The sequence below is a fragment of the Rana temporaria genome, chromosome 1, assembly GCF_905171775.1.
Source record: "Rana temporaria chromosome 1, aRanTem1.1, whole genome shotgun sequence".
Taxonomy (NCBI): Eukaryota; Metazoa; Chordata; class Amphibia; order Anura; family Ranidae; genus Rana; species Rana temporaria.
The window spans coordinates 268,177,816-268,202,928 of NC_053489.1; the positions used below are offsets into that span (position 1 = coordinate 268,177,816).

Consider the following 25,113-nt stretch of genomic DNA (forward strand, 5'->3'; position numbering starts at 1 on the left):
CGACCAATGGGTTCTGTCCTCAGTGACTCAGGGGTACAAGCTGGAGTTTCGGGAGTTCCCCCCTCCTCACTTTCAAGCGTCAAGACTTCCAGGCGACCCTCAAAAGCAGGCATCACTTCTGTCCGCCCTAAAGCGACTCCTATCTCAAGGAGTGATTATGGAAGTACCAGCAGGGAAGCAAGGACAAGGGTTTTACTCAAACCTCTTCATTGTCCCAAAGCCAAACGGCGACGTCAGGCCTATACTGGACCTAAAGTCATTAAACCGCTTTTTAAGAGTCCGGTCCTTTCGCTCGGTGGTGGCCGCCCTTCAAGGAAGGGAGTTCTTGGCCTCCATCGATATAAAGGACGCGTACCTGCACGTTCCGATTTTCCCAGGCCATTACAGGTTTCTGCGTTTTGCCCTAAACTATCGGCATTATCAGTTCGTGGCCCTTCCGTTCGGACTAGCCACGGCCCCTCGGGTTTTTACGAAAATCCTGGCCCCTGTGTTGGCCATCCTAAGGGAACAGGGCATTCTGGTCATGGCCTACTTAGACGATCTTCTGGTAGTCGACCACTCAGCGGCCGGCTTAAATCAGGCAGTGTTGCTAGTAGTAAACTGCCTAGAGTCCCTGGGTTGGGTTCTAAACCGGGACAAATCGGCCTTACAGCCCACAAGAAGGTTGGAGTATCTAGGTCTAATTTTAGATACAAGACAACAACGGATCTTCCTGCCCCAGTCCAAAGTAGACTCGATAAGGGAATTAATCCAGGTAGTCTTAAGCAGCACAAGGCCATCTATACGCCTCTGCATGCGCCTGTTGGGAAAGCTAGTGGCCACCTTCGAGGCAGTGCCCTATGCCCAGATCCATTCTCGAAGGCTACAGAGAGCAATTCTCACGGCCTGGGACAAAAGACTCCAGGCCTTGGATCTTCCCATTTCCCTTCCCTATGCGGTAAGGCAGAGTCTGTGTTGGTGGCTAGTCACAAAAAATCTTCTGAAAGGAAGATCGTTCAGTCCCCCCTCTTGGAGGATAGTAACCACGGATGCCAGCCTATCGGGCTGGGGTGCAGTCCTAGACGATTTAACCCTACAGGGGAAATGGTCAAGGGCAGAATCAGCCCTACCCATAAATGTCTTAGAGATCCGAGCAGCTCGGTTGGCTCTTTTGGGCTGGACGGAGATTCTGCAGGGCTCCCCAGTAAGGGTACAATCCGACAATGCCACTGCCGTGGCTTATATAAACCACCAGGGCGGCACCAGGAGTCAGGCAGCCCAGAGGGAGGTAGATCGGATCTTTTCATGGGCAGAAGCCCATGTCCCCTGCATCTCAGCTATCTTTATCCCCGGGGTGGACAATTGGCAGGCGGACTTCCTCAGCCGCCAACAGATGTCCCCAGGGGAGTGGTCCCTCCACCCCGAAGTGTTCCAGGACATTTGCCGGAAGTGGGGTACTCCGGAGGTGGACGTTATGGCGTCCAGATTCAATGCCAAAGTAGCAAAGTTTGTCTCTCGAACGAGGGATCCATTGGCCTGCGGGACGGATGCCTTGGTGTGCCCTTGGCATCAGTTTGCGCTAATCTATGCCTTCCCTCCAATACGGATGCTACCCTGCCTTCTTCACAGAATTCAAAGGGAACGCAAGCCAGCGATTCTAGTGGCCCCAGCGTGGCCCCGAAGACCTTGGTACTCCTTGATAAAAAGGATGACGGTAGAGGAGCCTTGGGTCCTCCCTCTACGTCCGGACCTCCTCTCACAAGGGCCATTCTACCATCCTGCCTTACAGGCCCTAAATTTAACGGCCTGGCGGCTGAGTCCCTGATTCTCAGAAACAGAGGCCTTTCAGGGCAGGTCATTTCCACCCTTATAAGCGCAAGGAAACCAGTTTCCAGGTTAATATACTATAGGGTGTGGAAGGCCTATATTACCTGGTGTGAGACCAGGAAATGGGATCCCCGCAAATATACCATTGGGAGAATCCTGGAGTTCTTACAATTGGGAGTGGAAAAAGGTTTGGCGGTCAGCACAATCAAGGGGCAGGTGTCTGCCTTGTCGGTCTTCTTCCAGAGACTTTTGGCTGCCCATTCTTTAATGAAATCCTTTTTACAAGGTGTCATTCGGGTGAATCCTCCGATTAAAGCTCCCCTGTATCCTTGGGATCTAAATTTGGTTCTATCGGCCTTGCAAAGGCAGCCTTTTGAGCCCTTGTCTGCGATCCCTTTGGTCCTTTTGACTAGGAAACTAGTGTTTCTGGTGGCCATGGCATCCGCCAGAAGAGTGTCGGAGTTGGCAGCCTTGTCATGTAAGGCACCTTATTTATTACTGCATAAGGACAGGGTCGTTTTGCGGCCGCTTCCGTCCTTCCTGCCTAAGGTGGTGTCTAATTTTCACCTTAATCAAGATGTGATTCTTCCATCATTTTTTCCAAAGCCTTCTTCTAAGGAAGAGAGGTTACTACATTCCTTGGATGTAGTTAGAGCTGTAAAGATTTACTTGGAAGCTACAGCCCAGATTCGTAAGACTGACGTCTTATTCATTCTGCCAGAAGGGCCCAAGAAGGGCCAGGCAGCGTCTAAAGCCACTATTTCTAAGTGGATTAGGCAGATAATTATACAGGCCTATGGCCTGAAGGGGAAAAGTCCACCCTTATCGGTTAAGGCTCATTCCACTAGAGCTGTGAGTGCCTCTTGGGCAGCGTATCACCAGGTCCCTATGGCTCAGGTCTGCAGGGCAGCGACCTGGTCGTTTGTCCACACATTTGCAAAGTTTTATCAAATGGACGTTAGGAGGAACGCTGATTCAGCTTTTGGGCAGGCGGTCCTCCAGGCCGCAATTTAACCTCCTCCTGTCCGGTGGCACCTCCTGTTTGGTTTTTTCTGGTTGTCTCCCTCCCCTCATGGAGCATTGCTTGGGGACATCCCATATGTAATGGCTATGCTGCTCTGTGTCCCGTGATGTACGATAAAGAAAAAGGGATTTTTAATAACTGCTTACCTAAAAAATCCTTTTCTTGTAGTACATCACGGGACACAGAGCTCCCACCCCTCTTATGGGGAATTTTGGGATGCATATTGCTTGCTACAAAACTGAGGTACTCCCACTATGGGTGGGGGTTATATAGGGAGGGAACTTCCTGTTGGAGAGTGCCAGTGTCCATCACCTGAAGGTACACTATATAACCCATATGTAATGGCTATGCTGCTCTGTGTCCCGTGATGTACTACAAGAAAAGGATTTTTCAGGTAAGCTGTTATTAAAAATCCCTTTTTTTTTATATTTGCCTAGAGTTCCGTGTAATGGGAAGGAGTAAAATTGTATGTGTGTGTGTGTGTGTGTGTGTGTCTGTTGGTGATGCTTGAGAATCTCTGAAACAGCAAGTAAACTTGCATATAAACTTGCATGTAAAGATCACCTGTCCTAGTAATTTACCAATTATAAGTGTAATAATAAATCTTTCTATTCTAGCCGAAGCTTCCACTAAGGGCTTATTTCCCCATTGAAAGTCCTGCGCTGGTGTTGGCATTACTGAGAAAGTATGAAGGTATGGGTTTTAAATAGGCTGCTTCAAATGGCATAGTATAGTTCTCAGAAGTTGGATATGAAATATTGTTATATTATTTTCATTTAATCTTGGTTTTAGGAACCTTCTGTGCATCTAACGTGTTTATTGGCTCCATTGTGCAAAAGGGAACAGATTTTTGCTTCTCCCTGCAGAAACCATTTCTCATCTCAAATATCATGTGTTGCATTGTCATGTTAACAAGCTTTGCATGTAATGCTCTGATTCTCAAGGATATCAGATGCTTGTGCATCAGTATACAGCTGAATGTGCTCACATCTCATTTCAACATGTTATAGGATCTGAGGTCAGGCAAGAAAATAAATCTCTCTCGCCCTCAGCATTCCCCTTCCAATATTCCAGTTGACAGTGTTTCACTCCGGGAATTTCCAAACTGTATCATACTTATATTTTCTCTGCTCTACATCAAGGTAAACAGAAAAACTCCTTTACTGCACACATTTTTTTTATCACATTAAGAGTTCTGAAACAGCAATTCCAGCTACATTTTAAATCAGTAATTATTATTCCAAAAATGTTTCGTCTAGTGGGGCACAACTCTGACCCTCTAACCCTGGTAAGAGTACAGTATTCTTAGTTTTCTTTGCCTTACCTTTAGGTATTTGCACTGTTAGTGGGACTAACACCAGTGGGTCTGAATCATTTTTTCTGGGTCTGTGGTAGATAATTTGTTCTAGATATTTTTTTGTCATTTCTTTTCGTATGTTCTGTTTGTGTAACAATATACACACAAACTTTTGAAAGTACAGTATGTATGTATATAATCCAATACAAAACATTCCCAATGCTTTTGCAAAAAATTTGTTCCATGGTTTAGTCACATGCATTTGAAAGGAAATAACATTCTTTAGGTTGCAAACTCAAATCCAAAGTATTTGTAAGGTCCAGGCTTTTAATTAGATGGAGTAGGGTGGGTTTATAACGCCGTTCAGGTTTTTAAGGTTGTATGTGCACCATATTTGTAAATGAACTCTTTATTTCTGTTAAGGTGACAAATGTTACTTGGGCTGAAAACCAGGGTACATCCAAAATCTTGAGTCACCACAACAGAACTAGAGTGGAAATCTTTTGATAGGAACAACTAAGAGGGACTTTCCCTCAATTTGTGGCCATTTCATCTCACCCCCTGTTGCATCTACAGGGCAGGAAGTGAGATAAAATCTTTTAATAGAACACAAATGGAAAAAAAAGTCTGTTTTTAACTATTCTATATTCTATTCAAATTAAAACAAAAATTTGAGCTCTAGACATACTTGAATTTACCGTGATTTTGTGCATCACAAGCTTGGTTTGGATATGTGTTCATCGGTTTCTTTGTCTTTGTAGATGCAGTAATCTACATTAAATTTACAGAAATAGATCCATGTACAGCGGGTAAAATAAGTATTGAACATGTCACTATTTTCCAAGGTAAATACAGTTGTGCTCATAAGTTTACATACCCTGGCAGAATTTATGATTTCTTGGCCATTTTTCAGAGAATATGAATGATAACACAAAAACATTTCTTTCACTCATGGTTAGTGTTTGACTGAAGCCATTTTTTATTAGTGGTGCAACGGATTGTCATCGATCCTTGATCCGAACCACACACGTGTGATCCGCGGATTGATTTCTGGAAAAAAAAGTTGTGTGCATGTTCAGTCCACACACAGCGTGGTTATGGCGAGTGGAGGAATGGAGGAGATTGAACGCCCTGCGTCATTTAAATCCCCTGTATGAGAGCATTTTGCCTTCCCTGTCAAATATAATGATGAAGGAAAGAGGTTAGTGGATAAAACCGTGATGGTGTGTAGGCACTGTGGCACAAAAAAGCCATATGACAGTGGAAACACATCAAGCATGGCCACGCATGAAGCGACATCACCCTGGTGTTTCACTGACAGGAGTGAAAATGAAAACAAAAGCTGCTCAACAACCGCTCATCAGCGCAGCATTTAAGCAGCCCCTTGTTGCACAATCAGACCGGGCTAAAGCCATCACAAACGCCATCGGTGTGTTTATAGGTGCAGACATGAGGCCATATTCGGTTGTGCAAAACAAGGGCTTTAAACACATGCTGAAAGTGCTTGAGCCACGTTACAAAGTTTTTTTTTTGCTGATCCGAAAAATGATCCGATCCGTGACTCTGATCCGAGAAACGATCCGAACCGTAAGTTTTTTGATCCGTTGCACCCCTATTTATTATCAATCAACTGTGTTTACTCTTTTTAAATCATAATGGCAACAGAAACTACCCAAATGACCCTGATCAAAAGTTTACATACCCCAGTTCTTAATACCGTGTATTGCCCCCTCTAACATCAATGACAGCTTGAAGCCTTTTGTGGTATTTGTGGACGAGGCTCTTTATCTTCTCAGATGGTAAAGCTGCCCTTTCCTCTTGGCAAAAAGCCTCCAGTTCCTGTAAATTCTTGGGATGTCTTGCATGAACTGCACGTTTAAGACCTCCCCAGAGTGGTTCAATGATATTGAGGTCAGGAGACTGAGATGGCCACTCCAGAATCTTCACTTTATTCTGCTGTAGCCTATGGCAGGTTGACTTGGCCTTGTATTTTGGATCATTGTCATGTTGGAATGTCCAAGTACGTCCCACACGCAGCTTCCAGGCTGATGAATGCAAATGTTCCTCCAGTATATTTTGATAACATACTACATTCATGTTGCCAACAATTTTTTGTTATCATTTGTATTCTCTGAAAAATGGCCAAGAAATCATGATTTCTGTCAGGGTATGTAAACAAAACAAATAAGTTCAGAAATTAGGTTATGTGTAAAAAAAATGGAATAACAAAGAGAAAAAGTGTTGAACGCATGATGAAAGAAAGGTGCAAAAAGTCATTTAGCCCTTGTTCACACTGAGTTCAGCTGAACTCGCACAATTTCAAAACAGTATTTCAGTCCGACTTCAGGGGCGATTTGACAAACATCTCTGCAGGTTCATGCACAGATGTCTATTGAAATCGCCCCCAAAGTCACCAAAAGTAGTGCAGAAATGACTTTTGGGAATCTGTGCGACGCCGACTGTGACGGTATCGGTATGATATCCCCGTCAAAGATTCCCTTCTTCCATAAGAACATCACCCCAATATTCCACTAGGAGGGATATTCCTGAGATCGCCCATTAAGCCACACATTAGTCCAGGCTTACTGCTAGAACAAGACAGAGTTTAATGTTATAACACACAGCTTATATGTAATTTCCAAAACTGTTACAATGACAAATCTCCGCCCCCCTCACACTGGGGCTTCCATACAGATGAGTAGGCAGACACGACGGAGCCGAGTCTGAAAACACATTTTCTTTAGATAATGACATCAGTGGAGCTGAGCACTAGTTGTACTGAATACATCAACTAGACAACTCGACCCCGCATATAGAGAGATAACTACCACAATGAAGCAATCAGAATAATTAACACAAGCCACATAAACACAGATCTCCTTCACACAACACAATAGATCAATTAACCTTTAGAAATAGTGAGGGGACATTAGCACTTCAATAACCGGATGGTAATCACAATGGCAAGCAGGGAGAATTAAACTGAGACATATAGGCCAATGTATCACACCGACTTTGCAGCCCAATGGTAATGGTATTGGTAATGGTATTGCTGGCAATGGCACAGACGATGGCATTGCCAGTAATATGCTCCGATTTGGCATGCAATTTGATATGTCAAGTCACATCCAAATCAGCCCAATGTGAACGTGGACTAAAAGCCAAGACACCAGCTGAAATCTATCAGTAATTAGAAAGCATAGGTAAAAGCAAAGAGCTCTCTCAAGACCTTCACAACCTTATTGTTGCAAAACATACTGATTGGATTGGATTGGAATAAATGCTTATAGAGCGCCGAATGCGAGTTGTGAAACTCGCATCTAAGCACTTACCAACAAGCTGGGGGTATCCAGTTCCCAGGAGCAAAAAGAAGAAACTAGGACATCTGAGTAAGAGCGGGGAACAAGCTAGAAGTAAACAGAAGTATAGAAAGCAGGGAGGGGAGGGGGGCAGGACACAAAAAGCCTATCCCTTCTCCCTGACCATGGACCGCAGCCTGGGATTAAGGCAGCGTCCTGCTAAGAGTTGGATGGCCAAGTGTCTATCCGTAGGCTGATGGCATTGGTTACAGAAGGATTTCTAAACTTCTGAATGTTCCAGTGAGTACTGTTGTGGCCATAATCTGGAAGTGGAAAGAACATAATTTCACCATAAACTGGCCATGACCAGGTGCTCCTCGCAAGATTTCTGACAGAGGAGTGAAAATAATTATCAGAAGAGTTGTCCGAAAGCCAAAAACCACTTGTGGAGAGCTTCAGAAAGACCTGTAATTTGCAGATACAATTGTTTTAAAGAAAACAATAAGTAATGCACTAAAGCGCCATGGCCTGTATGCACGCTCACGCTCACCATGCAAGACTCTATTGCTGAAGAAAAAGCATGTTGAAGCTTGTTTAAAGTTTGCTGCACAACATTTAAACAAGCCTGTGAAATAGTGGGAGAATATAGTTGTCAGGGCTGGGCTCAGCCCTTCCTTCTCTGAGCTGGCTGCTAAGCTGTCGGCTAATTACCAGCTCCTTTCTCTCCACAGTGACTTACCTGTTGATCTGCTCATCAGTCCTGCCTACTTAAGCCTTCCAGCTCTCTTCATCTCTGCCATCGTCTTTGTCAACATCACAGAGACTTTCTCCTACATCCCTGTTGTGGACTTGCTCGCATGGCATTCCTTCTGGCTCCTGATCCTGCTTGTTGGACTACTACGTTTATCTCTGGCTCTGACATTGGCTTGGCCGACTACCCGATCCGGTTACTGGACTCTGGCTTGTTTGACTATGCTTACTCTGTTTACCTTTTTTATTAGTATTATTATTAATAAACAAGTGTGATTTCAGAACTGTACTTCTGTCTCGGTCTGATTCATGGTTTCTGACAATAGTCTGGTCAGATGAGACCAAAATTTAACTCCTTGGATGCCATAATACACACCATGTTTGGAGGTCAAATGACAATGCACATCACCCCGGAAACACCATACCAACAGTAAGTTTTAGAGGTGGGAACATGGTGTGGGGCTGTTTTTTGGCATACGGTATTGGCAAACTTCATGTCACTGAACCATCTATTTTTTCATCTGCTCACTGAAGGAAGGTTGAATGAAAAAATGTACCAATTATTCTTGATAAAAATCTGCTGTCATCTACCAGGATGATGAAGATAAAACGAGGGTGGACATTTCAGCAAGACAATGATCCCAAACACAAAGGAAACTTTCAATTGGTTTTAAAGAAAGTAAACAAAGCTGCTAGAATGGCCCAGCCAGTCATCTGAATTGAATCCAATAGAACATCTATGGAAAGAACTAAAGATCAGAGTTCATAGAAGAGGCTCACGGAACCTTCAAAATTTGAAGACTGTGTGAAAGAATGGGCCAAAATCACACCTAAGCAATTTCCTTCCTATTTTCTTCATACAGGAGGCGTCTTGAAGCTGTCATTAGCAACAAAGGATTTTGTATGAAGTATTAAATACATTTCAGTTAGAATGTTCAATACTTTTTCCCTGAATCATTCCATTTTATTACACATAGCTTCATTTCTGAATGTATTTGTTTTAGTTTCTTTGTGTGTATGGAGTGCATGGGTTGTTACTGACTTGGTGAAAATTTCATGTCAATAGCACCTTTAGAAATATATTTACCTAGAAAAATGCTGACATGTTCAATACTTATTTTACCCGCTGTATGTCTAGAAAACACAATACTTACAAGTACCAACATGTATTGAAATGATGAAAGAAATTTCAGAGATGTTAAAATGGATTTACAATTGTCATGAAATTTGCAATAATCTCAGCAGTGGGTATGGATTTCACAAATTACCAGGCCCTGTTATTAGTATGCTTATAGTACAGCAAAATAAAGTACAGTCCAACAGATTTTATGTACAAACTGTTTTATCTTTGCTTAACCCCCTCCTGCCACTGCATTTCGACCCTTTAACAGGATCTAAATGCTGGGATGCCTGGGGCGGGCATTCCGATCATGTGACAGCTGTGATTGGAAGTCACATGATTAGAAATTTTCCGATCACTAGTATAGATCGGTAGCTTTCTGGTACCTGCTTGCTACTGTGCTGGGAGCACTCTCTCAGCACAGGAAAGTGTTTACCCAGGGATGCACATATGCGGCTGCTCGGCGTTAAAGTCCACCTGCCGAGAGGCTGCATATATGCTCCAGGTCGGCGAGAAGAGGTTAAAAATTATCTAGTTTAATATTTTCCTTCCTTAATTTTTTAATGGAAAATGTTTGCAAGCTTAAAAAACAATTTGAAAAATATTGAATATTGAAAGTGGGGGAAGGGAGGACATCACATGAGTCATAGAAGTTTAGGGGTGGGGGTGGATTAAGATTGACAGGAACAGGAAATCAGGTTAGGGGACCCAATAAGTAAAAGTAGCTGATTATTCAAGAGTTATACATTTGATGAGAACACTATGGGCCAGATTCAGATACAATGGCGTATCCTATTTACGCTACGCTGCTGCAACTTAGACAGGAAAGTGCAGTATTCACAAAGCACTTGCTCCGTAAGTTGCGGCGGCGTAGCGTAAATGAGCCGGGGTAAGCCTGCGTAATTCAAAGTAGGCTGGTAGGGGGCGTGTTGTATGGAAATTAATCGTGACCCCACGTAAATGACGCGCCTAACGAATGGCGCATGCGCGCGCATGCTCAGTGTCACGTCAAATTTTCTCCGTAAATTACGCCGGCTCAATGCTTAGTCAACGTGAACGTAACCTACGCCCATCCCCATTCACGTACGACTTACGCAAACAACGTAAAATACGACGCTGTTCTGACGTCCATACCTTAACATGACTTACCCCTGCTTTATGAGGGGTAAAGTTACGCCGGTCGTACGCCTTACGTAAACAGTGTATTTTAATACGCCGGGCGCAAGTACGTTCGTGAATCGGCATATCTAGCTGATTTGCATATTCAACGCAGAAATATATGGAAGCGCCCCTAGCGGCCAGCGTAAATATGCACTCCAAGATACGACGGCGTACGAGAATTACGCCGCTCGTATCTTGGCAACAGTGAGGCGTATCTGATTCTATGAATCAGTCGCGAAGATACGACGGCGCACATTCGGACTTATGACGGCGTATCTCCACGTACGCCGTCTTAAGTCCTTTGTGAATCTGGACCTATGTTTCTCTTTCAGTTTTAGACTCTGTTTCCCCATATCTTATCCATTCACTTCATCACTCAATCACTTACACATGTGTATCTCCTTATCTTCATTGCCAGTGATGCATACGTTTTTCCGTCATGCTTCTGCCCTTTACATCCATGATTAAGCCCCGGTGGGCCCAAAAACATGTCATAAGGCGTGGCTTGTGGAGTGGTGTAAGACTGAGCCCATCTCACAAATGTTAACAATACAGACTGGACTTGGAGAGCTGCGATTTTTCTAAATGGTGATACTGTATTTCATGCTGGCACCCCATTCCTGAGCACCAGCAACACAATATACATATTCTGTATTTTTTTTTTTTTTGCTTACAGCGGCACTAAAAATATAAGCTAGCCAAGATATGTGTTGCTTCTTTCATTGGTTTAATAGGCCATGTAGATGTTTAAAAGGGTGGAGCTACGTACGTGACCTGTGCATTGTATTCTGTGGTGAGGTGAACACCTACGTATGGTAGCCGGGAACAAAACCCTGGGGAATTTAAAAATGTCTTTTGTATAGTCATTAATAGTGAGCCTTAAAACTTTACCGAATTTTTAAAACAGTCAAGAAGGGATTAGAAATCTATATAGTAGGATTAGTTAGCAGAGCAAGGACATAACCTGTCAGTTTGAATCTCCAAACACTTAGTAGAGGTCTCCTTTAAATTATTTCCTCTTCTGATCAAATGTTCTTACCCTATATTGTAGTGTTAAGTTATTTTCTCTGTTGGTTGAATGTTCTTTAGCTCTTCTGCTCAAATGATGTTAAGACTATTTTCTCTTTGAACAAAAGTTAGGGTATGTTACATTTGCCCTGTGAAAGGCAACGAAAAAGAAACTGACACGCATATTACAAACATTACAGAGATTATTGACTTTTGTGGCAGTCTGACACTGACTATGATCAGGAGTTACAGTAAATGCCATTATTACATCAGATGGCCCTAGGTGTTATGGTTCTTTTATATCGTCAAAACAATTAACACATTTGAGAAAGGACTGCTAGTGTCATTCCTGTTTGCTGCCTTCAAGAAATTGAATGACTGTCTTATCCTGTCTACATCACAAACTTTTAGTGGTGCTACAACTCGAGAGCAACATCAAGGGAGTTCTAAGCAGAATTTCTGTTGAGACGCCTCCTGTAGTTGGATTGACAGGAGTGAGGAGGACTAATAAGAAACATTTTTAAAGATACGTTAAAGGAATGCATTAGGATAAGGAGTGAGAAAGAGCTTTTAAGGTTCTGCGAGCAGAGGGAATAAAGATAAAAAATTAGAAGTATGTGTAAAGAGAACTGAGAACAGCTTGGAAGTATATATGAAAAAGATATGTGAGGGAGCCGAATGGAATGAAGATACCTGTCAATTGACTGAGATGTAGAGCAAGACTGAGTACAGCTACTAGTAGTGGTTTTCAGGAGGAGCAGGAAGAACTTGGGAGAAGCAGTTTGTAGGAAGAATTACAAAGGTTTGGCACAGAGTGAAGAGTGTGTTTGTCTGAGGTACATCCTAACATGGATGCTGTATTTTTAGCTTTTGTCCAACAAGCTATCAGTAAAGAAAAGTTAGGTTGATTTTATGAAGTATTATTGGCATCTCCTCTTATTTTTTCCAGGATTACCATCTGATGCTTGTGTTCAACACTTGTGCACCGTTGTTAAAATTCTAAGAAATATGGACAAGGAAGAGAGGTAATAACATTTAGTTCCAAAACCTATGCACAAAAAAATTGTGAAAACTCAATCTGCTTGAAACCTCTTAAACCTCGTACTCACGATAGGTTAACCAGAGGACAACGGTCTGAAGGACCATTTTCATTGGTCAAAACCGATCATATGTGGGCCCCATAGGTTATTTAACCATAGGTTAAAAAAAGCCAATTTGCTTTAAAATTAACCTATGGATTGGTAACCGATAGGTCAAAACCGATTGTTAGTAGGCACGACCATCAGTTAAAAACCCACGCATGCTCAGAATCAAGTCGACGCATGCTTGGAAGCATTGAACTTCATTTTTTTCAGCACGTCGTTCTATTTTACGTCACCGCGTTCTGACACGATCGGTTATTTAACCTATGGTGTGTAGGTGTGACGGACCATCAGTCAGCTTCATCGGTTAACCTATTACAACGGTCCTTCAGACCGTTGTCCTCTGGTTAATCTATCGTGTGTACGAGGCTTAAGAAAAAGGAACCCAAGAGGCTTCATTTTCATATAGTTCATAGTGAATCAATAGGGGTTTGAAGATTTAAAATATCTAACCCTAACTGAATGACATTTCATTTGCTAAAGCACTGTGTATCCTAAACAGTGTTGATATTTTTTAAACAAAATACTGTTTTCAATCTTTTATTCTTTTTTTTATTCTTTTTTGCATCTTGGTGCTTTTAATCTCATTTGGCTTCTTTTAGCCACGCCTGATAGTGACAGTGATGGACACTTTTGGTGACAATGGAAATCAAGAACTTTCATAGTTGAATCAATAGATGCTGCAGATTTAAGAGATTGAAAATAACTTTTGAAGTTACATTAGGTCTACTTCAAACCCTGAATAATTGTTCTTTGAATCACATTTGCATAAACTTGCTTATAATTGCAGAACATGCATGCTTATATGATATACAGACACTTACCTGTAAGTATCTACCAAATTTTACGTTCAAGGAGCATGAAGATATCATAATGCTATCACTGTATAACACTGACAGGTGTTTGCTTATGATATTTCTGATATTTTGAAACTCCACAGAAAAAGTTGATACACAAGTAACTCCCCTTAGGGCAGTGTTTCTCAATTTCAGTCCTCAGGCCCCCCCAACAGGTCAGGTTTTCAGGATTTCCCTCAGATGAAAAGGCTGTGGTGATTACTAAGGCAGTGAAACTGATCAAATCACCTGTGCAAAATAATGGAAATCCTGAAAACCTGACCTGTTGGGGGGGCCTGAGGACTGGAATTGAGAAACACTGCCTTAGGGCATGGTAGCAAGCCAACTACCTTGTATGGATCTTTGAGAAGTGAAATCCGCAGAAACAAGTTGGTTCCACAAGTTCCTGAAGCATTTGTAGGTCAAGGGAGAAGGTTCTTGGAAAGTTTATGATTGTTGGGTATCACTGGAAAGCACCTGACAGTGCTTAAAGTTAAGAAAAGATTGCCTGTTGCAGACTGTGGCACAATTAGCTGCCACAGGGAGTGACCCCTGGGGGTAATGCTTAGCTAGGAATGCAGGCATAATTTATTGTGTTCTGGCATCAGTTGTTCAATAGCACCAGTAATATGTCTGGTGCAAATGAACTGGCTATAGGGTAAACCCTTTTTAAGGGGAAACTGGTTAAAACTTGTGGCAGATAGGTGGTTAGTCCTATCTGTAGGTTTATGATAAAGGTCAATTGACAGATTTCCCTGGTGAAGGTGTATGTCAGCATCTAAAAAGTTAATCTGGGTAGAGTTAAAATCAAGTGAGAAAAAAAGATTGGGTATACACCGAATTAGGTAAGAATGAAATGCAATCTAGTCATCCAGTGGCCTCTGCTAAATGAATTCAATGTGATTGATGTACCTACCATACAAAATGTGGCCATAGTACACTGGATGAGTGTAAACAATGTATAGGTTTGCAATGCTTGATGCTACGTTCAAGCCCATTGCTATCCCTTAGAGCTGTAGGTAAAACTTACTAAAAAGCTAAATTAATTCTTAATGGGTATAATATGGAGTAAGAAAAGAGAGGAAAAATAAAGTGCCAAGGTCCTAAAGTCCTATTTTCCATTGTTTTCTTTTCTAATTCACATATTTCAATGTGGTGCCATTTCACGCAAACTGAGCTCCCCCTTTTTTTTCTTTACAATATGGAGTATGTCCATCTAAAATTCTAGCATGTCTGGTTGTAGTGCCATACTTGTCAGGACATTAGAATTCCCAATTTCTAACGGAGTGCGTGATTGAAGGTATAGAAACTGCTAACGTCCATAGTGCACAAGTGGCAATCTCATGGTGACCTACCCAATCTCTGAAGGGAGCTGAGAAAGTCAGTTTTGGTATGAAGGTATGGACATGCAAGAAGTTGGAATACAGAGTCAGTACACAATAAGACATCCTGGGGGATTAGTATGGTTCTTATGGATTTTTGGCAGGTAATAAAAAAATAGTGTGACGTGGTAATCTGTGCATAAAAACCTACTAAGCTTCCCATCAATGGTACTAATCGAGTGTGCAGTTGAAATGAGCGTGTCAGTCTCAGATGGTCTGGTATGTACATGTTTACTACTCTGTTTAAGGAGTACTTCTTCACCCTCTCCTCCTGTCTCTGAGTTTGTACCTGAGGAGGTTCAGCCTGGTGACAAAGGGCCAGATTCACAAAGCACTTGCGCCGACTTAACTCGAGATGTGCGGCGTAATTGAAAGATGCGCCGCGCATATTTTGCGCCTGATCCTCAAAACGAGTTACGCCTGAAATCCATTTTTTTCCGTCCTACCTAAAAAAAATTACACCGGCGCTTCTTCGAGCGCAAAATACGCTAGACACACCGCTGTTTTGATAGGCAAAGATGCAAATGAGGGAGATAAGGCGATCCACAAAATTAAGTGTGTGCGGCATAGATTACGCCCTGTGCGCTTCTGTTAGTTTCATGGTGTAAAATTACACTTTATAAAAGCAGCCCTAACTTTACACCTGCCGTGTAAATGTCAGCTAAAGCAACACCATTAGGGAAGAGCTGAGCACACACACTTGCAGGACAACAATCTGTATGCCAACATGCCAGGGGCATCCATGTGCATAGCTAGACTAGTGACTTTAGTAACCGAGGGTACCCCCTCTTCTGAGGGAACAGCAGTCAGGAGACGCCTCGCAGAATGCATCTTTGCACAGTAAACACACACATTAATTATGTCACAATGAGAATGCATGAATGCATACCCACTGTGGTCCCTAGCACAGACACATCACATGCACATCTAATTGGATTAGATCCAAGTACCCCCCCAATGGTACTTGGGAGCAGTAACGCCATGCCACGGCTCCAATTATGTCACGCTGCATTCATACACCATTCACATGGACCTGGGATCACTTCTCCCTGGTCCTGGGGGATCCCTACTCCACCAAAACTGAGGGTGACACCCTTATTTAATCAGGAATGCCACCCCCACATTCACACATCATTCACACACATTAAACAAATCATAAGTACATTATACCAAAAAAAATAATAAAAATAAAAAAACAAATGTACCCCCAAAAATTAACGGCGGCGGCGTAAGCTACACCTGGGCCGCCCACGGGCACGGCCAACCAGAGGAGCCTCCTGGGGGGGGGGTGTGAGCAGGGGAAGGAGGATCCTCCTGGGGGGGGAGTGTGAGCAGGGGAAGGAGGATCCTCCTGGGGGGGTGTGAGCAGGGGAAGGAGGAGCCTCCCCTGGTGACTGTCCTCTTGCTGGCCTGCCCTCCAAGGCCACTGCTATCCTGGTGAGACAGATTGTGAGGGCAGCCGTATTGGCCTGGCCAGCCCGAGTATTGTCCTGGACAGCCTGGGTCAGGGCACTCACCTCCTGGGCCACGCCTGTTGTGGCGGTCTGCAGGTCACACAAGCATGTGATGACCGCCAAGGAGTTTGTGGCCACATCAGTGAGTGACTCCTTCATTGAACCCAGGCTGACCTCCATCTGGCTCAGAGTCTGCTTGATCTAAGCCTGATTGCGGGTCTGCCGGGCATTGTCCCCCTGCAGACTGGCCGACAGACGCTCGGCCACCCTCCTGGTCTCATGGGTCGCCATCCTGCTTGCAGCCGTGTCTTGTGGCCTGGGAGGAGGGAAGAGAGAGACCCTTGTGGGTTGAGGCCTGTTGGGGGAGGAGTGGGAGGGGCTACCCCTGATGGTGGCCTGACTGCTGCCAGCCTCAGGGGTAGCCTCAAGGGTCAACAAATCCGAGGCCAAAAGGACTTGCCTGGCAATCTCCATATCTTCATCCTCCACCCCCTGATCCTCCTCCCCCTCAACCTCCTCATGAGGGGAGGTGTGGCCACTCCCCTCCCCTGGGGACTCCTGCCCTTCTTGAGACTCCTCAGCAGCCTCTTGTCCAGGGGATGGTGCATCCTGGCCTGATGGCCCAGCAATCTCCTGGCCATCTGTGGAGGACACAAAACAATCACAGGTTGGAGGATCCACACACTTGGCACATCTTCCCTTCCCCCACCCACACATGCTAATCACCAGATAGAAAAAGCCAAAACTTACCTGTCCTCACAGGAGAATCAGATTGATAGCCAGGCAGGCCCACCACCTGCTGTGGGTGGAAACACCGGGCCACTGCCCATTCCTCCTCACTCAGCCTGATGGGGCAGGGTGCGCCTCCTCCAGTGCCCCTGGCATGGGCATTGATCTTGGCCATCTTCTCACGGACCAGGCTCTTAAGATCGTTGATCTTCTTTTGTATCCCACCGGGGGTCCTCGTCTCCCCCCCCCCCCGCCGCATTGATCTGATCATTAATTTTCTGGATCATCTCCTTCCTCCTGGCCGGGGTGGTGTTCCGGCTCTCAGGGCCATGTAAATAACGCCCATATTGGGCGATGCCCCGAGCAAGTATCTGCTTCTCTATGCTTGAAAAATTGAGCTTCCTGCGCTTCGGTGCCATAATACCCACCACTCAGCAACAACAAAAAACAAACACAACAAACAAACAAAAATACTCACACAACAAACAAACAAAAAAATCAAACCACACAAGCAGACAGCTACTACAAATTCAAAAACAAACTCCGAAAAAACAAACAGAAAATACAATCAGAAAAAACACACAACTACTACACTCTACTACTCCTCCAAATCTTTTAACTAACACGAAACTCACCAACACACACCAACAGACGACAGAGCAGAAGCAACTTGCTCTAGGAAGGGGAACACAGGGATGTACTTTTGCAAGGGAAGTGTGTTTGTCTGGGGCTATTTATATACAGGGCGATTCTCAAACTAAGTACGCTTGGCCTTTTTCCTATCTCACTGATTGCGCCGAGCCAAGTTCTGCACATGCCCAGTGAGGTGCTGATTCGTGGGCGCATGCACAGTACGGCCGGCCCTTCATTTGCATGGGGTCACGGCTCATTACAATGGAGCACGCCCACTTCCTTCCCACTTGCAATAACCCCACCTTACGCCTCGGGATTTAAGTTACGCTTGCGCAATTTGGGCCGCAAATGCGCTGTGGATACGGCACTTACGACAAAAAATTAAGGCGCCGGGACTTAAATGACATACGTTTTGAGTAACTTAATTTGCGCCGCTGTTTGTGAATCTGGCCCAAACTTCCTAAGCTTAAAGATACCATCTCTGTCTAGTCCAGTTCACATGTGTAAATAACTGTAGCAACCAGCATCCAAATTTTCTGGAGTTACCTGTCTGGGATCCTTAATAGTCCCCATCCTGTTAAAACATTTCCAGTGCACTGGCTACTGCAACCTGTTTTGTATGGTGAATGGTCTTGCCAAGACAAGCTAATTGTTTTTCTCAGCAATACCCTAATGAGAGAAAGTTATTTAACCACTTCAGCCCCGGACCATATTGCTGGTCAAAGACCAGGCCACTTTTTGCGATTTGGCAATTTAACTGACAATTGCACGATCGTGCAACATGGCTCCCAAACAAAATTGCTGTCCTTTTTTTCCCACAAATAGAGCTTTCTTTTGGTGGTATTTGATCACCTCTGCGGTTTTTAGTTTTTACGCTATAAACAAAAATAGAGCGACAATTTTGAAAAAAAATAATATTTTTTACTTTTTGCTGTAATAAATATCCCCCAAAAATATATAAAAAAATCTTTTTTTCCTAAGTTTAGGCCGATACGTATTCTTCTACATATTTTTCGTAAAAAAAAAATCGCAATAAGCGTTTATTGATTGGTTTGCGCAAAAGTTATAGCGTTAATAAAATAGGGGATAGTTTTATGGCATTTTTATTAATATTTTTTTTTTACTAGTAATGGCGGCGATCAGCGATTTTTATCGGTACTGCGACATTATGGCGGACACTTCGGACACATTTTTGGGACTATTGGCATTTTTATAGCGATCAGTGCTATAAAAATGCATTGATTACTATAAAAATGCCACTGGCAGGGAAGGGGTTTACACTAGGGGGCGAGGAAGGGGTTAAGTATGTTCCCTGGGTGTGTTCTAACTGAAGGGGGGTGGACTGACTTGGGGAAATGACTGATCGCTGTTCATACATTGTATGAACAGACAACCAGGCATTTCTCCCCCTGACAGGACTGGGAGCTGTGTGTTTACACACACAGCTCCCGGTTCTCGCTCTGTAATGAGCGATCGTGGGTGCCCAGCGGTGATCGCCCCCGCCGGGCACGCGCGTCGGTGTCAGGGGCGAGCAGGCGGCGTGCACGCCCCTATTGGCTGTTAGGCGAGATGACGTAGATATACGTGATCTCGCCCAGCAGAGCCGACCTGCCGCCGTAAAACTGCGGCGGCTGGTCGGCAAGCGGTTAATATGTAGTGAAATAATTTCCATTGTGGATATGGCTATTTTATGTCTTGTCAAAGCACTGACTGTTCCTTTTGAGAACACTGCAGTGTTTAAAGACACTGTGGATAAAAGACTGCAAGCACTTTCTAAGGCATTATTTTTCCTAGCACACCCTGCCCTGCATTTCCCAAAGCAAATGGAAGCATTAAAGGGTCACTAAAGGAAAAAAAATGTTTTGCTGAAATGACTGTTTACAGGGTATAGAGACATACAAGTTAACTGATTCCTTTTAAAAATGATTAAAAACTGAATTTAATCTATCATATAATGTGCCTCTAGTTTCACTTTCGGTTTTAAAGGTACATACATGAAGTTTCGGGTGAGAGGTGAGTCGGGAAGACTCACATAACAAAAACAAACAAATCCAGGGCAGTGTTTTGTTTTTTAAATGAATCTGATTGGTTCTGAGGAGTTTTAGACACACAGTAATGACAGCTTAGACCATCATGAAAATCTCCCAGTACCATGGTTATAAGGAAACAGGCAACCAGGAAGTGTGGAGATCACAGCAGAATTACAGCTACTTCAAAGCAAAAACAAACAATGAGGACATGAAACCAGTACTGCAGTAAGGTAAAGGAAGCTATTTAGCTATAAAAAAAAAAAATCCTTTAGTGACCCTTTAACCCTATTTTGGAGCTAAAGGTACTCAATACCTTCATTTGAGTGCAAAAATCCAGCATGGTTTCCACCATGTCAGTCATGTCTTCTCTTCCTCTGGGGACTTTCTGGCCTCTGTGGACAACAAGATACCTATTTGCATATCCCTGTCTTTCCAATATATGAACGCAACCTTTGTTTCTGTGGTGGACACACAACATTACTAGTTTGTTGCCTTTCGCTTATGTCCATCTACCATGCCTCAGATCTTCAACATGGTGCTAGTCCTGGGGTTGCTCTATTTTTTTTTACAAAGCATTCCCAAAAACCTTTTACTGGGGAAACAGTTGGCACAGACCTTGTCAGTCAATGTTCAACAGACCGTTTAATCTCTCCAGTGATTTTTGTGGATCCTAAACCTCCAAAAGTTTGTTCTGGCTCATTACCTGGAATATGTAGGTCTTCCTTTAGATACTGTTTAGTCCAGGTTCTTTACAGCAGCTTTTCAAACTCTACTTTTACTTGAGGGTTCCAGGCTTAATGGTTGTCTGCTTCAAGGCAGTTTAAAATTCTCAATTTCACTCAAGACCATTGCAACTAAACATTCTGGTAGAGCGAGAAGGCACTTTCTTTTGCATATCAGATGCACCTGACACTCAAGACCAAGTTGTCCTTGGCCTGGAGGCTCACAAATACAGAACTGGGAGACAAGAAAAATCATTCCTTCCACTAGTCTGGAAGATTCTCATGAAGGATACCATCCTGACAGGCTGTGAATGAGTCCTAGACATCCTCTCGGTGCAAGGCATTTGGTCACCAGAGGAAGCTTGTCTACTGATTAACATACCAGAGCTAAAAGTGATTTGGTTATCCCTTTAGCACTGGACCACTCATCTGTGACATCCAATGAGAAGTCACTTTGACAATGCCACAGCCATGGCAAATATCAACCATCAAGAAGGAATCAAAGTCTTTCAACTCAAAGATAATTCTGGCTTGAGCGGAACTTTGTGTTCCAGCTCTGTTCGTTGTATACATTCCAGGCATAGAAAATTGTCAGGCGGACTTTCTCAGTCGACAGCATCTAAATTTAGAGGAATGGTCTCTTCACCTGGAGGTGTTTAAAGACCTGTGTCCCAGGTGGGAAACTCAGATATGCTTCTCCTGGTCTCCAGATTCAATGACAAACTGAACAAATGTGTCTCCAGGTTTAGGGAGCCTTAGCTTTGCATGTATTTGGGATGCTCAGTGGGATCAGTTCAGACTGAATGTCAGGAATGTAGCAGAATACATTCTGGCCTAAATTTATGAAGAAAGATTTTTAATTTGAAAATTTTTATAACAGAAACTAAGAATCACTTTTTTTTTTCAAATATATTTTCCTTTTTCCATTTATTTAGCAAAGATTATTAATATTTCATTTGGGCACAGTAATGCATGGCTAATTGTCATTCAAAGCGTGTCAGCGCTGAAATCTGAAAATTGGCCTGGGTAGGGGGTGAAATTTTCCAGTATTGAGGTGGTTAATGTGCCATTCATCTCCCAGCTTGTAAATGTTGAACTCAGCTCCTAATGGGAGTGTTGATTGCCACTTTAAGCAAGCTGCTATCAGGCTTCAACAGGCTTTCACCAAGTTCAAGAAGTGCTGAAGCCTGCTAGCAGCTTGGTAGTCAACACTCATATTAGGATCTGTGTTCAACATTTACAAACTGGAGTTTAATAGTACTTTAGCAAACTCAATACTGGACAAAAGCCTCACCAAAACTTGCTGAAAGCCCTGCAAATGTGTGTGTAACGGTCACCATCGTTTACGATTTCCATTCCACCAACCCACGACAGCTTATCCGACAATCCAGCCGACAGGACCCATTCCAATCCCCAGAATAAGGAAGAGACAAGCTCTGTTCTTTCTGGTTCAATATAATGAATCTTTCATGGTACACTCTTAGGTTTTTATACAGTACAAGCATGCTACAGTAGTTACAGGGACAATGAAACTCTCCACCCAAAACATCACACAATGGGTGGTTAACGGGTTCCCCCTCCAATCCACCTTCCAGACAGACATTCTGGCACCGCATTTAGAGGAGCTAATTACCACAAAGTTAATTACAAAGTTGCTTCAGATTTGTCAGCTGCACATCCATGATGCAAATCTCCTGTTCCACCAACCAAAGGTGCTCTATTGGATTTAGATTTGATGACTGTGTAATACAGTGACCTAATTATCACATTCAAAAAAACAGTTTGAGATGATTTGAGCTTTGTGACATGGTGCATTATCCTGCTGGAAGTAGCCATCAGAAGATTGGTACACTGTCGTCATAAAGGGATAGACATGGTCAGCAACACTACTCAAGTAGGCTGTGGCTTTTAAACAATGCTCAATTGATACTAAGGAGCCCAAAGTGTGCCAAGAAAATATCCCCCACACCATTACACCACCAGCAGCCTGAACCATTGATACAAGGCAGGATGGATCCATGCTTTCATGTTGTTTACGCCAAATTCTGACCCTACCATCTGAATTTGAGACTCTTGAGACCAGGCAATGTTTTTCTAATCTTCTATTGTCCAATTTTGGTGAGCCTGTGCAAATTTAGCTGAGAGGAGTGGCACCCAGTGTGGTCTTCTGCTGCTGTAGCCCATCTTCGAGGTTTGATGTGTTATGCATTCAGAGATGGTATTCTGTATACCTTGGTTGTAACAAGTGGTTATTTGAGTTACTGTTGCCTTTCTATTATCTTGAACCAGTCTGCCCATTCTCCTCTGATCTCTGACAAGGCATTTTCCTCCACACAACTTTCACTCACTGGAAATTTTCACTTCTTCAGACCATTCTCTGTAAACCCTAGAAATGATTTGAGCATGAACATCCCAGTAGAGCAGCAGCTTTTGAAATACTCTGACCAGCCTGTCTGGCACCAACAACCATGCCACATTTAAAGTCACTTAAATCCCCTTTCTTTCCCATTCTAATGTTCGGTTTGAACTTCAGTGAATTGTCTTCAACCACGTCTAGATGCCTAAGGCCTCATGTACACTGCTGCTGGTAAATGGAGGTTTAAGAGCAGTTGGGCATTGTTTTCAACTGCTCCTGAATTTTCTTCTATGTTATCTTATCAGTACATGTACACTGGTTCGTTTATAGTAGTTTCTAGGCAGTTGTGTTTAGAGGCTTTTTCTTGAACCCCAAAAAATGCGTTCAGAAGCTGTGTTTAGAGGCATTTGAAGTGCCATGTTTAGCAGCGTTTCGTTTACAGACATTTTTAATTTTAACAAAATATATATATTTTTTTTTTAAATGCTTCTAGGCGCAAACGCGGCTAAACGTGGCATGTAAGTGGAGCTAAACAGTCGTTTTTAGACACCGGTTTCTAGCTGTCAAGTTAAATCGTTCAGGAGAGGTTGAACAACGTCCCGTATACATGAAGCCTAAATGCATTGAGTTGCTGCCATGTGATGGGCTGATTAGCAATTTGTGTTACCAAGCAATTAAACAGATGTACCTAATAAAATGGCCAATGTGTGTGTATATAAACCAGTGTATAAAATTGAAGCTGTCTTGAACGGTAACCTCTTCCTTCCTCATTTTTGAATTGTTCTTTGACTTCTGCCACTCCTATGTACACCTTTCCTTGTGTAAGGTGTAAATTGGTAAGGTTTAAATTGATCTCTTTATTTGACTAGTTGGCACATTTATACAGAGCTGCTATTTATGGTGATACCTTATGCCTGGAGCTCCTGTGGTATACAGTATGCTAGTTCTAGATTCAGATCTCCAACAGCCACACAACACAAAAATACTACTTTTGGGTAGGTTTATGATTTACGGTAATATGTATCCAATATGTTTAACATCAATAATATATCATAATATTTAGCAATGCTAATTTGTTTGCATCATATGATATTGTTCGAGGTAGACATTGTACATATTTGACAAGTGTAAAGGATAATTGCACTGTCTGGTGAAAAAAAAAAAACATAGTTCATAGTTGAATTTCTTCTAATTATTTTTGTTTCCTTCTACAAATCACCCCTTGTCCCCCCCTTCTTACTGAGTTTGAATCAAATCTTCTACACATTTTTAATGTGCAGTGGGTTAATTGAGATGGAAATATGATTACTTTTTCCTTTATTATACTGCAATCCATTATTTCATTTTTGCAGGACTGCTGACTGTGTCTTTAAATCCTGGTATTTACTAATCCACTTTGGCGAATGGGTAGACATTGCAGCAGAGCAGCTGTTGACATCAGACTTGGAAGTTTCAGATGACCTGCTGTGGCTTTTGGCATTTTACTACAATCCATGCAATGAGAACCAAAGCAGAGATAGAACAATGGTGGGTTGTAAATGAAAATAGCGTGAGTCTCGTTACAAACAAGAATTGTGCACTCTGTTTGAATTAACTACATGCATATGTCAACTGACAGTTATACCTGTTTTCAAAATGTGATGTATTTAAAAAAAAAAATTGTTGTATTTAATACATGCAAGTTTAATGTCAAACTGCAAAAAACATCTCAGAAAGGCAGCATATGCCTTGGGACAGGCAACCTTTCAGGGCTTGTTTTCCTCTGGTATTGTTTCAAGACTCTAATACAGGGAAATGTTTTGCCTCACATCACAATTGACACAGTGTTGCTCTGCTAGAGGGACTTCTCTCCCAAGGTTTATATATAAAAAAAATGCTTTATAAATGCAACACACGTTAATACAGTCACAATGACTATCACTATATGGTGTACGTTTAATAAACCGTGATAAGCCGAGATCATGATGATCACGGCTGATCACTGCTTATCACAGAGCATTGCCGGTTTAATAAACTGTGATAAGGAGCAGAGAACACATTCTCCACTTCACATCACATCACGAGGATGTTTTGTCACAAACGGCCAGTTTAATAAACCGTCATCTGAAGATTTCACAGCTCTTCCACTGAAATATCTCCCTTCCAGATTCACCAGCTCAGAGGTGGAGAATCTGGGAGAGAAGCTGGTGTGATAAGAGGAAGAAGGCTTATTTCTTCCTAATTTCAACACCAGTGGGTTAAAAATGAATATTAACAACAATATACACGTGTGTGTGTGTGTGTGTGTATGTGTATATATATATATATATATATATATATATATATATATATATATATATATATATATATATATACACACATACA

The 25,113-nt window shown here is 42.7% G+C and overlaps 1 protein-coding gene across 2 annotated transcripts in view; it reads left to right on the forward strand.

Annotated features, from left to right (window-relative positions):
- FANCC (FA complementation group C) overlaps positions 1-25,113 on the forward strand; it is a 306,329-nt gene that overhangs the window by 260,027 nt on the left and 21,189 nt on the right. For both annotated transcript variants that reach the window (XM_040355483.1, XM_040355482.1), the window contains exons 11-13: positions 3,448-3,523; positions 12,415-12,490; positions 24,102-24,276. In XM_040355483.1, coding sequence (XP_040211417.1) covers positions 3,448-3,523; positions 12,415-12,490; positions 24,102-24,276 — 327 coding nt within the window. The remainder of the gene's footprint in view (positions 1-3,447; positions 3,524-12,414; positions 12,491-24,101; positions 24,277-25,113) is intronic.